The 14,653-nt window shown below is 42.0% G+C and overlaps 1 protein-coding gene across 9 annotated transcripts in view; it reads right to left on the bottom strand.

The window, feature by feature from the left end:
- Window positions 1-4,745, bottom strand: part of SLC4A7 (solute carrier family 4 member 7) — a 115,566-nt gene extending 110,821 nt beyond the window's left edge. For 4 of the 9 annotated variants that reach the window (XM_074268062.1, XM_074268068.1, XM_074268071.1 and 1 more), the window contains exon 1: window positions 4,551-4,701. In XM_074268062.1, coding sequence (XP_074124163.1) covers window positions 4,551-4,598 — 48 coding nt within the window. In that variant the 5' untranslated portion in view covers window positions 4,599-4,701. Of the gene's footprint in view, window positions 1-4,550 lie in introns of all 9 variants that reach the window. The other 5 variants (XM_074268066.1, XM_074268067.1, XM_074268070.1 and 2 more) reach the window with 2 other exon arrangements.
- Between the last annotated feature and the right edge of the window lie 9,908 nt (window positions 4,746-14,653).

Genomic DNA, 14,653 nt, shown 5'->3' with positions numbered 1-14,653 from the left:
TAAACTATACTGCAAACTAATAAATGAAGAAATCTTAAAACTCTTCACCAAAATTTTTCAACTAAAAACCAAATCACCAGGCATTTAAATGACTACTAAGAAGGGAGCAATGGAGACACAAAGACAAAAAAAAAAAAAAAAAGAGAAGAGGTTGGATTTTCTACCAATAGCATGAAAAACAATTTTCTTTACCTATAAATATCCTTTGCTACTCACTTTTTGGAGGAATTATACCCAAGTAAAAATTCTTAGATATCTAATCATTTCTCATTAATTGAAACTTTTAAGAACAAATCATGATCTAATAAAAGGTATGCCATATTATATCTGTCTTGCTAGGCCCAATGGCATAAAGCATAAAAATGATTATTTCAAAACAAAACTAGGGAAAACACATTATTAATTTTTCTTTTCTTTAAATTCTTAAAGAAGGCATCCTACCACATAATTGTTAATCTAAAGGGTGAGCATCTCACAAATATGAATTTTCAAAAATATTTTCATTTTTTAATACAGAGATTATATCCAATATAGTTGCAATCCAATCTAAAACTCTAAAGCACCTGATCTAGAAGAGATCATAGGCCTTACTAGACCATAAATTCTCAGAAGAGCAACAGTGCTCTTTTTTTCAACTTTGTATTCCAATTCCTTGTATATGGTAGGCACTGAATAAATGTCTGTTGAATTGAAATATGACAGGAGAATTAATGAATAACAGAGAGAGAGAGAAAGAGAGAGAGAGAGAGAGAGAGAGAGAGAGAGAGAGAGAGAGAGAGAGAAAAGCAAATTACAACCCTGAACCTGAAACCTAAAGAAAATCAGGAATAAACTAACTCATAAAATCCATGAGAAAGCCCAAAATTAAAGAAAATAGTTTATTTTGTTAGAAAACACTTGGTACTGATTAATTTTCCAGTGATATTCACTGTCATTTTTCAGATTTGGGTTTCACATTTTGCTTTGATACTTCTGAAAAAAAAAAAAAAGATTTCTAAAAGAAGAGCACATCAAGAACATCAAGTTATTTGTGTATTTAGATTTGTGATTTAGATTAGGTGATTTGAACATCATCCTCAAGAAAAGGGATTAACATCTTCAATCTAGAACACGGGGTAAATTAACCTATTAAAACCCACACTCTAACCTAAAGAACAGAAAGCACAATTATCTTTGCTGGAGGAAATGTGATTCTGTTTTACATAAAACATCCAAGTTAGGAATTATCTATACCAGCACACTAATTCTAGAATAAATGTAAAGTCAAAAGTAACCTTAGTTAGAACTTAATAATGAAAGTACCAAAAATGTTGACTTTCTGGAAAATGAAATGTGATTGGTCAAAATGATGGTTCTGGCCTGGTCTAATCTCTGCTCTTCCTTTAGATTCACATCCCCTTTTTCTTTACTGATTAACATGAACATCTGCTATTAAGAATGAAAGCTTATTAACAGTTAAGTAGCAGTCCAAATACAGCTTCATACTAAGTCCACACAAGTCCTTTTTTTTTTTAAAGGGGGTTGATATTGTCTATATATTCCTAAAACATCTCCCCAAATTGGAACCCTCAAGTAATCTTTCAATGAAATAAAATCACTGACTGCACAAAAAGAGTTAAAATTTTCATTGTTACCTTCCTTTATGTAGCAAAATACTAAAATTTTAAAAAAATTTCATTCAAAAATGTCTTTGTACAGACATAGTATAAAGCTCTATGAAGTACTGAAAAGAACATAAGCACAAAAGATGCAGTTAAATAAATAAAGACATTAAATCAGAAGTCACTGACTGCTAAAGGAAACAACACTAAGTCTGAAACACCTGGTTTTATTTTTTTTTTTTATTTTGCCAGTTGTATAACCTATTTAATTTCAATATCACATTTGTGGTCAAACCTAACAAGACAGGGGGCAGGGAAGAGGAAGCACACCATCTCATTACAGGATGTTGACAAATACAACTACCCAAGTTTCAGAAAATGTAGCTAAGCAGTATCATAATTCCAATACCTCATCCTGACCAGTACTAGAATACTTTCCTCCTAACAACCCCAAGCTATTTGCAACACTCTAAACTTATTATTTCCCTTTTACAAATGAGAACAGTAATGTTAAATAAGAGGGGTTGAATAGCATTCTTAAGGGTGTCAACTAGTAAAGTTGGAGGCTGGGGGCAGAATCATCTTTCCACAGAATTGCAACAGAATTGTCCAAAGCCACAAAATTTTAACAAACTATAAGGATTAGACACAAGATACCTGGACTTTCATAATCTACTTTTTCCTCAAACAAGATCCCTATATCCTATCAACATTTCCACCACACCAATCAGTTCTTCAATCCAAATCAATCTTCTGCCACCTCCAGCTGGACAGATTGTCTTTCTCTGTCTTCATTGTATTAGGCTATTAAATCAAGCAAGGATAAGCATAATTAGAGAGCTAGCTACAATCCTGCTATATTTATCTTGCCACACTACCTATACAATCATTTGTAAAATAACCAACAGAAAGCTCTTTTTTAAAGATCAGGAAGCCAATTCATTTTTGACAATGTACTACCCAATACAAAGAAAAAAAAAAAAATCTTGATATAGTGATTTCTCTCCGCTCTGAATTCCTACAGCAATTATTTTCTGCATAATTAATCTAGCAATTAATCATATGCTGCCTGGACACCTCTTCTACAGTTGTGTTTAGCTGTTTAATTCTGCCCATATGTATGCTTTGTCTTCATGGGAAGATTATTAATTCCTAGGACAGGAAGTGTCTTATTTCTTTTGTACTTCCCCCTATGGAAATAGCAGGTGTTCCAAAAGTGTTCAGTTTGATTTGGTCAGTGAAAAAAAAAAAAAAGAAAGAAAGAAAGGAATTCATTTTAACAATGCAGAAAAATAAGAATTCAACATTTTCTCTTACTACCATTTCTGAAAACATAAATAGCAGCACCTATTTTCCATCCATCAGAAAAATCTAAAACAAACTTCAAATTTTGTGGCTGTTGTACTGAGGATTATTTTTGCAGGAAACATTTACCTGACATAATCAGTCACAGCATTCAGTTTCAGACTCCCTTTTTTCTGTAGTTCTACAGAGTTTCTTTGATACAGAATTCAGCCAATACCAGAGAAGAGGGAGAATTTGTTATCTGACTACAATGATTCCCTTTGGTACCTAAGTAAAACTAGTTACATTTGTAAGAGAAATGCCTCCTACATGCCAATCCAACGATCGGCCAGAGCTCGGATTCCTGGTCACTGTTGTGCACACACAGTCTGATTTTTCCATATTGGATGTGACAACTGACCGCAGAGAACCCCGAAGCGCCTCCTATTTTTACACCCCTTCTCCGGGTCTCAGGAGACACGCCGCGCGGGCTGAGGGATGGCCTCACCCACACCAGAATCGCTTCCAGGGCTCAGAGCTCTGGGAAAGGCTCATTTCCCGGGCCCGAGAGTCCCACTAGGCACACCCCCCTTCCCTTCTCCCCGACCTCCCAGAGCCATTTCTGGGTGGATCACTGCTCCCGGCGGGTTCGGCTGATTCTTTTCCTGGGGAGGGCACCGAGCCCAGGTTACCCCCCCTCCGGCCGGGGTCGCCTCCGGCACAGCCGTACCCCCGAGGTTCCCACTCGGTGGCAAGCTCGCACGGGTTCTAGCGGCCAGAGCCAAGGGTGACCACGCACCGGCTTTCCTTGTAGGGGCCGAGGAGAGACTGTACACGCCAGACAAAGTCCGGGGCGCTCCAAACCGCAGAGTTTGAATCAGAGACCTAAGGCGAGCCCATTTCCTGGTCTGCTCCCCGCCACCCCAACGTCCGACTCTACGGGAGGTTTCTCTGCCCGCGCCTCCATTTCCCCTGGGGGTTTTCAGGCTCCAGCTCCACGGGGGGTGGGTGACAGCTGAGGAAAAGAGAGGTGCCGATGCCCCGCGGAGGGAAGTGGCGGAAGAGGAGGGTCTGGACCCTTGTGCTCCCGGCCAGGAGGACGCGCGGGGAAGGTGTCCACGGTACGCGCCCTACGGAGTCACGGTTTGGGGGGGACGGAAAAGTGGGGGACCCGGTCTGCGGAACGTCCAAACTCAGGAAGACCCTTTCCCCCGCCCGGGCAGGGGGCCGCCCGGAGCCCACCTGGAGGCGGGGCCCGAGGGAGGAGGGGGCTGGGGCGGAGACCCCGGAGTACACGCGCTCCCCCAGCTCACGCCCACGTGTCCGGCCCACAAAGGCCCCGGACCCCCCGAGCGGGGGCACGTGCGGGCGCTGCCGCCGCCGCTGCCCCCATGCACCGGGCACACTGACGCCCCCCGGGGCGCGGGGCAGGTGGCGCCGGAGCCCGGGGCGAGGGAGAGGACGGCCGGGCCGGGGAGGGCGCCGGGATGGGGATGCGGGCCCGCCCCGCCCCGCCACGCCGCGCCGGCCGGCCCGGCCGCCCCACACAAAGGGGCCGGGGCGGGCGGCGGCGGCGGAGTCTTTGTCTGGCGGGCAACGGGCGGCCGGGCGGCCCCGGGCCGGGACGGGGATAGGGAAGGGAGCTGTCGGGGCGGGGGTCGTTACCCGGGTCAGCAGCGGCCGCATCTGCTCCCCGGCCCCGTCCGCCTCCATGGCCGGCCCGCCGGCCCGCGCGCCGCCTCGCCTCGCCTCGCTCTCGCCGCCGCCGCTGCCGCTGACGAGACCGCGGGGGACGCGGACGAACGTTCGTCCGAGCGCGGGCGCGGGGGCGCGGGGGCGCGGGGGGCGGGGGCGCGCGCGAGGGCGGCGGCGGGCGGCGGGCTCCCCGCGGGGGCAGCTGCTGCGGCGGTCTCGAGGATGGCCCTGGGAGGGGGAGGAGGGAGGCCACGGACTGGGGCTAACGTGTGCGGAGCTCGAGGGATGAAGACTGGGGCCGCCTCCGGGGGCGGGGCCGGGGCGGGGCCTGCTGGGGATGACGCACCTCCCTCCCCGCCCCCGCCGCGCCTCCGGCCCGTTGGGGCTCCGGGCTGGAGAGCCCAAGAACGACCCCGCGGCCCCGAGCACCGCGTCGAGGAGCGGGACGGACGCTCGGACCAGCCAATGGCAGCGACCGGCGAGGACGAGGCCGCCCCTCCTCCTGCCCCGCCCCTCTTAGGCCCCGCCCACTGGAGTTTGCAATTGACTCGGAGACTGGGCGTCCGATTCGTAGGCTAGTAAGCGGGTGGGTTGGGGTTGGCACGTGCCCGCACGCGTACACGCCCCCTTCCCCGTTCTGCACCCCCTCACCCACCCTGGGAAGCGGGCCCCGGAGGGGAGAACTAGGGGGCTGCGCGAGCGGGCTGCTCCCGGGTCCGCACGCGGGGCTCCCGGGGGCTGGGATCCCGAGCCGGATCCTTTCCCCGATGAGACCCCTCCGGGGCATATGCTGGGTGCAGTGTGCCCACTCCCGATCCCTTGCGGCTGGCACCATCCCCCGGGGGGCGAACGTCCCGAGCCCGCCCCCCCCTGCCCGGGAGATCTTAGATTCAGAACTGGAGGCGACACAGTCATTTGTGTGTAGAAAGTGGGCTCCACGGGTAGGGAGATTTGAATCCAGGGCCTGGGACGCTAAACCCGAGCGCGCTTTCTATTGGAGCCGAGTCCTGAGCCCTGAAGGAGGAGGAAGCGGGAGTTGAGTCTTTACCAGAGAAAGGGAAAAGGGCAGTTGCCTCTCGGTCGGCCAGTGAGAACCGCGTTCCACGCCGGAGAGCTTTAAATAACCCGAAAACCTCTGCAAACTCGGGGATGGCTCCCGCGAAAGAGACGGACGGGGAAAGAAGGCTTCCGTTGGAAAATCAGTACGGATGAGGTCACAAGGTTGTCAGAACGTCAAGCCCGGTATTTCGTTCTCTTCCCATTCCCAGAACGAGAAAACATTTTCTTGAAATCAAACATCTTGTGGCAGCTCCAATTGCATAACATCCGCTCCCTTTGCCAGAGCAGGGGCATTGATAAAGAATAAAGACTAAAACCCGAGATACGCTGAGGGCAAACTTCTCAGTGACAAGAAAACAGAAATAGCCCGGGTACTAGGGAACCCGCCCTCAACTTACACTAAATACTGAGGGAATGTAAATCCTGACGGGAACGTGGCCGAGGCCTAGCGCTGGGGAAAGACTTAGTCCGATAGAACAAGAATGCTGTCCCCGTCTGCCCAGTTAAAAAAGGAGGACTATCTACACTGGGTAATGTTATTTTCAAAGAGCTGACAAGCAAGATAAGAGTTAGGATGAACGGAGAAACGGAGTCTTCTATTAGAATCGACCTAATAATCGCCCTTTAGATCGAGTTACGAATGTGGAAGTCGTGAAAAATTTGGCAACAATAAAAGTATCAAGTACTGCCTTGGCAACAGTAAAAAGTGTCTGATCTATTTCACCAAGATGTAATTGTTCAGTAAAAATAAACAAGAGCATCCATCTCATTAGAATGCAAAATTTCCTTTCCTCGTTAATAAGTGACAAGATGAAACGCATGCCAAAGAATTGTTTTAAAATAAATGTCTGCTCCCTTATCAGTAACTGTTTGGTTTGTATACCTATTTTATGTAGTTATCCACCTTGGGGTCCCATAAAAGTTTCTCAGGCAAAAAGGGTCCAGAGTGGGTGTTTTAAGAAGCCTTGATCTACATGTTTTACCCTAGGAAGGTGGGTTAACCTCAGGAGCCTTAGTTTCCTATTTGAAAAACGGAGATGGCCCCTCCCTCGCTGGAGTTGTGGAGAGCATCAGAAGAGATAAGGTACATAAAATGCTTTTATTGTGGAGGTGTGGGAAACCAGATACAAAGTTGGGGAAGATATTCCTAACTAGCAATCCAAGTAGCTGATGTTACTTCTGTCCAAGTACCTGATGTTACTCTGTCCTTTGCTTATATTTCTTCTACCATTTAAAGTCAAATTTGATTCTTTTTTAATCTTTGAGGACCACATATTCGAAATGCAATTTTGTGCATTTTGATGATATAGTGAGTTGTATTTTATTCAAAGAAGCACAAGTTAACCCTTCCTTCACGTACCTTTTACCTGAGGATATTCTCAAAACAGAATTCTTGTTGTTGTTTTTCTAAGTCTGACTCCCCCCACACACACACACACCCTGCAAGAATAATGATCACCTTCAATATTCAGTTAATGGCTGCACTTTGGGGGATAGAAATAGAGAGCACATCACCACCGAGAAGGAGCCAAGTCTGCCCTATAAGAACTGAACTGAATTCCAGAACTGTTGCATTCTTGTTTCATGTATTATACAACGTATCTAAACTTAGCCAACCTTTGGAAAACATTAAACAGTTCAGTCTCCTATACAGAGCTGGATTCCGGAGACCAGAGTCTAGTGTTCTCTCCTGGGCCCAGGAGACCTTAGCCCATTAATGAGAGGGGGAAGAGGAAGAGAGTGTCCAGGAGATGCCCACTGCTCCTGGTCTCCGGCATCTGGCCACACTACTCATGGGATCATAGACTGAGAGCCGGAGAGGACCTTAGAGGCCTAGTCTAATACCTTCATTGAGGCAGGTCCAGAAAGGCACGCGCTGCTGCTGTTCAATCATGTCTGACTCTTGGTGACTCCCATTTGGAACTGTCTTGGCAAAGATACTAGAGTGCTTGGCCATTTCCTTCTCCAACTCATTTTACAGATGAGGAAACTGAGGCAGGGTTTAGTGACTTATCTGGGATCACATGGCTAATTTGAGCCTGTATTTAAACTCCCAGCATTCTTTCCACTGGTCCGTCGAGGCATATAGTAGGGGCTTAATAATTGTTTATTGAATTGAAGGGGTGAAATGATTTGACTATGGTCACTTAGTAACTGATAGAAACAGAATTGGAATCCAGGCCTTCTGACTCCAAACTGTTTCCTCATTGTTCTACAAGACTCTTGTAGAAGTTGCCACCAGGCCATTTGACTAAGTTAATCCCCTACAGGTTTTTGATTCTGGGGAACAAGAAAAAGTCTAAATAAATGCCTTCTAGAATAGCTAATTCTGATAGTTAAACAGGTAGTAAAGATATTTGTTTTTGTCTATGTGGAAAGAGAGACAGTAGGTTTTCTCTGTGATATCGGTGTCAAAACTCAAATGAGCAGACACAGGAGGGTTTATTGACTTAGAAAACTACATGTTAACATGGTCTGTATTTCACTGTATTTCTATTTCTAAATATTTTCCAATTGCCCTTTAATGTGGTTTGGGCAGCAACGTGAGTTTGATACCTCTGCTCTATAAGCTTTGTACAATGCTTTGCAAACCTTAATGTGTTTTTAAGATGCTAGCTGTTATTATCCTATACCCAATAAAATCACACACAAAAATTACAAATTAAGATTTAAATGGAAATCATAGACAAATGCATATTAATATCTAAGTAACTGTCTTTTCCTCCAAGCAAGTTTTTGGGGAAATATCATTGTTTTCTTGGGGCAATGGGGATCAAAAGAGCAGGGGACCTGGAAGAGGAACCAGAAGGGGATCATCCAAACTTCACCTTCTTTGGAGATTGGCCTAGCATTGGCCTAAGCTATAATTGAAGATTTATAATGATAATTAGTGTTTATAGACCATCCTCATAAGCATCATTTCAAAGAAGTTAAGCCACAATGGAACATAAGAAATTCTATGCAATATTTGTATTGTATACAAAAGAAAAAGGCCTAGATTTGAGTCCCCAAGTCTCAATATTTACACTGTCCTACATACTGCTTATATGACTCTTCTGTATTTCAATGAACTTCAAAGAGGCTCCATTTCTTTATCTGTACAATGGGCAAATATTTCTTAGTCATTGCCTTGATGAAGAAAGCACCTGGTTAAGGGATATATAAACGTGATCTATTATTACATATAATCATCTCCCAACTTCAATATCCCAACAACAGGAAAACTGTAATCAACTATACAGCTTATTAATCAGTCAATAAGCATTTATGTTGGTCTCCCTAAACTCGAATATGTATTGATGTGAAAATGCTCAGAAACCCTTCTTTAAAGTGAGGAATTTTCCTTTGTGTCTTTTCTACTAGAGCTACTAAAACTCTCTTTCTTTAGCCATCAACTCCTGAGACTTCACCATATTCTGTGTGGCAAAAATCAAATTAAAATGTAGTAAATTAAATAAAAAGACAAGAGAATACAGATAATTTTAATGTGCTGTTTTCTAGGTCAGTTTGTGGCCCTATGGATCCTCATGTATAGTTTCATGTCCCACCACCACCACCACACTCCTATTTAAATTTGACACCAGTGGGCTACCCCACAGAAATAGCGAGCGAGAGCTCTAGTTTAAAGCCAAGAGTTAAGGAATCGTTTGTGATTTATTAATGTTGTTCTGTAAAGAAAGTAGATCCTAACTGTCTTAAATAACAAAAATTCTCTAGTGTGGTTTGTCCCATCCTCCCCTGAGATCCTGTTTCAAAAATAGGGTGGAGGGGCAACTAGATGGTTCAATGGATAGAACATTAGCCCTGGAGTCAGGAGCTCTGAGTCCCAATTCGTCTGACTCTTAACACTAGCTGTGTCATCCTGAGCAAGTCACTTAACCCCAGTTGTCTTGCAAAAAAAGAAAAAAATCCAAAATAGGGTGAAAAAAATCAGTGACAGTTCTGGTTAAATGTGGAGGGCAATTAATTTTTATGTGTATATATATATATATATATATATATATATATATATATATATATATATATATATATATATATATATATGTATATATATATATATATATATACATATATATATATATATATATATGTGTGTGTGTGTGTGTGTGTGTATGTATAGATAGATATCTCATATATATGTTACATATATAACTTATATGTAAATTTTATCATTTACATATAAATTTATATATATGTATTTATAACTATATATCAATGAAACCTTATATATAAATTAACTTTTATTTACTTATAAATATATATCTCTATATCTACATCTATATATTATATATTTATATATAAATTGTATTTACTTTTATTTATATGTAAATTTATATCTGTATCTACATCTATATAGCATATATAGCATATATAAATATATGCATTTATTTATTTTACACATATATAAATTTATGTATCTATATCTACATATACATATACATATACACATCCACACATACACACAAATATTTGTGACTTCACCACAGTTGAATAGTAAAAAACATTAAATTTTGAGTTAGAGGGTTCATATTCAGGGTCTGTTAATTGTTATTTGTGAGAAAGAGGATTTTATTGCAAATTATCAAAATGATGACCTTAGACAAATCACTTCCCCAAAGGCATTGGGCCTCTGTCTCCACATCTTCTAGATAGGATTGGACTTACAAATGATCTCTGGGGTTCCTTCCTTCTTAAACTAAGAATCCTAATTTAAAATTAGTTTAAAACTAGACCAATTCAGGCTTATTGAACCTGCCAGAGAACAGCTCCAGTAAACTGAGAAGAATTAATCATTGTCACACAAAAGTTTATTTGCAAATAGTTATTCTAAGTGGCTTGGTAGGAGTGGATTGGAGTTAGGAAAATCTGTACTGAGTCCTGCCTCAAACAGTAATTGTTCCAAGCTGGGGGGAGACACTTAACAATCTTTAATCTCAGTCTGCCTTAGTTTCTTCATGTGCAAAAATGGAGATAATAGCACCTACCACCTACAGCCAAGGTAAGCAACAAATGAGATAATAATTGTCAAGTGCTCAGAAACCTTTAGGCTCCAAGTAAATGCTAGCTTTTGTCTTCTCAAGTGCTTGAAAGTTCCTGAAAGTGATTTGTTCTCAATATTTTAAACCTTTTCCAAAGATCTGGCTTTTGTTTTTACTTTTCATCACCTCTGGGCAACTGGGAAGGAGATTTGCTTAAGGAAGTTAAACATTATTTAGATTTGGTGGATGCCACATTTAGATTTTGTAGATGCTCATCAATTGGGGAATGGCTGAATAAGTTATTCTATGAAAGTAATGAAATATTGTTCTATAAAAATGATGAACAGGCTGATTTTAGAAAAGCCTTGAAAGATTTACATGAACTGATGCTGAGTGAAATAAGCAGACCGGGAATACACTGTACACAGTAACAGCAAGAATGTGCGATGAGCCACTGGGAAAGATTTGGTTCTTCTCAGTGGTTCAGTGATCCAAAGCAATCCCAATAGACTTTGGACAGAAGAAGCCATCTGCATCCAGAAAAAAGAACTAAGGAGACTGAATGTAAATCAACTCATGCTATGTTCACTTCTCTTTCTGTTTTTTTTTTTTTTCTCTCTCCCATGGTTTTTCCCTTTTGCTCTGATTTTCATTCCCAACATGATTTATAAAGCAGTATGTATTAAAAATAAATAATTTCTCTTAAATTACAAAAATTATGTAGATTTTTCAGAATCCCAAATTGTGGGCTACTCCTTACATGCATGGCCTGACTGGTCATTCTAGCTAATCTATGAGGAATGACTAGAAAACCTTGGCAAGGCCTAAAGTCCCTGAGGAAAGAACATTCTTCTTTGTGGGGAGAGCCAGAGAATATTTTGCAAAGACAGACAAGACAGCAGATTCTTTGTCATTTTTAATATCCTGAAACCATCATAGAGATTGGGCAGAGAAAAAAGTGATGTCATGGTGTCTTCCTTACCTCCTTGGATGGCAACAGCTGCCAAGCAACTGAATACCCACAATCATCTCAACCTCCATGTATCCTTGATGGCCTTTCTTCAGGCAGTCCCGAATACCTGGCAGACATTTCCTCCTGGCCTCCACCTCTTCGAATCTCTAGTTTCCTTAAAGCCCTGGCTCTGCTGGGACTGGGACTGGCTGCCTTTCCCATATGACGGTAGAGCTAAGTGCTTACCTGGCACTGCCTCTCACTGATTAACCAACTATAGGTCCCAGGCCAAGCTCCACTTGCACATTGTTTGGGCCTTGCTTGATTCAAAATGTCTTTTTATTTTGTCCAGAAACCCTCAGGATCTTTCCCTCCAAAGATGTATTAATTTATTCATCTATCTATCTATTTATTTAGGCCAGATAAAAGAGGTCATTCTCTGCCTCATGTCTTACCTAGCCTTAATCTCTGACTGGATGTTGTCTCAGTCAAACTGAGACTGTAAAAGATTTTAGCTTTAAAAGGTCAAAGTTTTCCACTGCAACCAGAACCATCTCCAGTCTTCCTGATCTCCCTCTTGCCACTGGACCTAGTTGACTCTGGAGGGGAAAGTGAGGCAGGCCTCCCTCACTTAAATCCAATTCACTAGCATTTCATGGCATCTCCTCCCTGATGTTATAGCTTCTACAAGAATGAAGGACAACAATAATCAGGCACTTATTTAGCTAATAAATCTGATAAATTTATCTGATAAAGTTTCCCTTTTTCACTCCCCAGCAAAAAAACAAAACAACAACAATAACAACAACAACAAAAAAAAAAAAAAAAAAAAACCTCCTAAGGGCAAGGGCAAGATTTGCTTTTGGCTTTTGTTTTTATATCCTCAGAGCCCAATTAATTGGTAGTGGTTGTTGGGTGAACCTAAATGCACTGATGATAGAAACAAAGCAAAACCAGAAAAAATATATATAATGAATACTGGGCGGCTCATTAAAGCCATTTTTCCAGAGAAGGAAACTAAGACCTCTCCCCTTACAAAAAAAAAAAAAAAAAAAAAAAGACTTCAAGGTCATAACATTAAAGAGTAGGAGGGTTTAGACTAAATTTCAAACCTGTTGACCTTCACACTCCAGGCTAGTGGGTTTTGTCTTTGAATCACAGTATTTTCCCATTGAAATGGGGGGGCATAGAGGGGAAAAGGGAGAGAGGGGAAAGGAGAAAGGAGAGGGGGGAAGAGACTAAGAAAAGAAGGAAAGAGTGAGTGAGTAATACTATAAATCAAAACCCTATCTCACCAAAGAGGGCATCTCTTAAGCTGTATTTAAACATTGAAAGTGAAGCATTAAGGAAATGGCCCAGACCTTTGAGGTCAAAAAGATGTTTTCTCTAATACCAGAGGCAATGTAAATGGAATCCTGGAGCCCAGGACCTGGATTTAAATATTGTCTCTAGGTCGTTAACCCTCTCAGAACTTCAGTTGCCTCATTTGTAAAATGTGGAAAATACTGATATTAACTACAGACAAAGCTGTTGTAGCTCAAAAAAAAAATAATGGATGCAAACAACCATATGGTTTAAGTGATATAGTAATTCCATATTATTATTACTTTGCCCAGATGTTTGGAAAAAGGGGGAGGTTTTAGTGCAAGTTACCTAGACCTAGATGATTACTTAAATTCCATCTTACTTGATGGCATAGATATTATTTGTAGGAAACTGGAAACTGAGTGGCTGCCCATCAATTGGAGAATGGCTGAATAAATTGTGGTGTATGAATATTATGGAATATTATTGTTCTGTAGGAAATGACCAGCAGGAGGAATACAGAGAGGCCTGGAGAGACTGACAGGAACTGATGCTGAGTGAAGTGAGCAGGACCAGGAGATCATTATGCGAGGCAACAGCAAGATTATACAATGATCAATTCTGATGAACATGACTCCAGCAATGAGATGATTCAGATCAGTTTCAATAACCAGTGATGAAGAGAAAATCATGGGAACTGAGTCTAAACCACAACATTGCATTCTCACTCTCTCTGTTGTTGTTTGCTTGCATTTTGTTTTCCTTCTCAGCTTTTTTTTTTCCTTCTTGATCTGATTTTTTTTTTGCAGCAAGATAAATATGTATAATGTATATGTATATGTATAATATAATATATATATATAATATGTATAATATAATATAATATGTATAAATATGTATACATATATTGGATTTAACATACACTTTAACATATTTAATATGTATTGGACTGCCTGTCATCTAGAGGAGGGGGTAGGGAAAGGAGGGAAAAATTTGGAACACAAGGTTTTGCAAGGTTCACTGTTGAAAAATTACCTGTGCATATGTTTTATAAATAAAAAGCTTTAGTTAAAACTAAATAAAGATACTACTTGCAGAAATGTGGTGAAGCAATTTTGTTGTTGTTACTGCTGTTGTTGTTGAATCATTTCTGTTGTATTTGAGGTTTCTTGGCAAAAGTACTGAAGTGTTTGCCATTTCTTTCTCCAGCTCATTTTACAGATGAGGAAACTGAGGCCAAAAGAGTGAAATGACTTGGACAGCTAATAAGTGTCTGAGGGAGGATTTGAACACAGAAAGATGAATCCTACTTCCAAACTCAGCACTCCATCTACAGCATCACTTAGTCGCCTAGGCAAGATTTAGATTGGAAAGAGAGAGAAAGAAACCCTACTGCCTGGGTTTCATACATTTTTCAAGAATTGCACACATTTTTGTAACTATGCTTTAGAAAAGACTATCTCAACACTGATGAGGAAATGTTTGCATGAACACACACACACAGAGCCTTTTGGCCTTCTCAGGCAAATAGAGAATGTCATTAAGGATGGTGGAGGGTCATGTCCCCTGGCCATGGCAGTTAGCAAGTAAAGCCAGACCCCAAGTGAACAGATGTCCTAGTTCAATGGATTTTCCCCTTGCTTTCTTTCCAGTTTTTCCTCAACACAATTAAACCATAATCCTCAATCAATTAGTGTAGGTATCAACCAGAGTGCAGGGTTTTGTTGAGTAACAGGTGGCAAGTGAGGGCAGAAGTGTGTACCTTGGCATTCTGTAGA

The sequence above is a fragment of the Sminthopsis crassicaudata genome, chromosome 5 (genome assembly GCF_048593235.1).
Source record: "Sminthopsis crassicaudata isolate SCR6 chromosome 5, ASM4859323v1, whole genome shotgun sequence".
NCBI lineage: Eukaryota > Metazoa > Chordata > Mammalia > Dasyuromorphia > Dasyuridae > Sminthopsis > Sminthopsis crassicaudata.
This window is presented reverse-complemented; position numbering and strand designations above follow the sequence as displayed.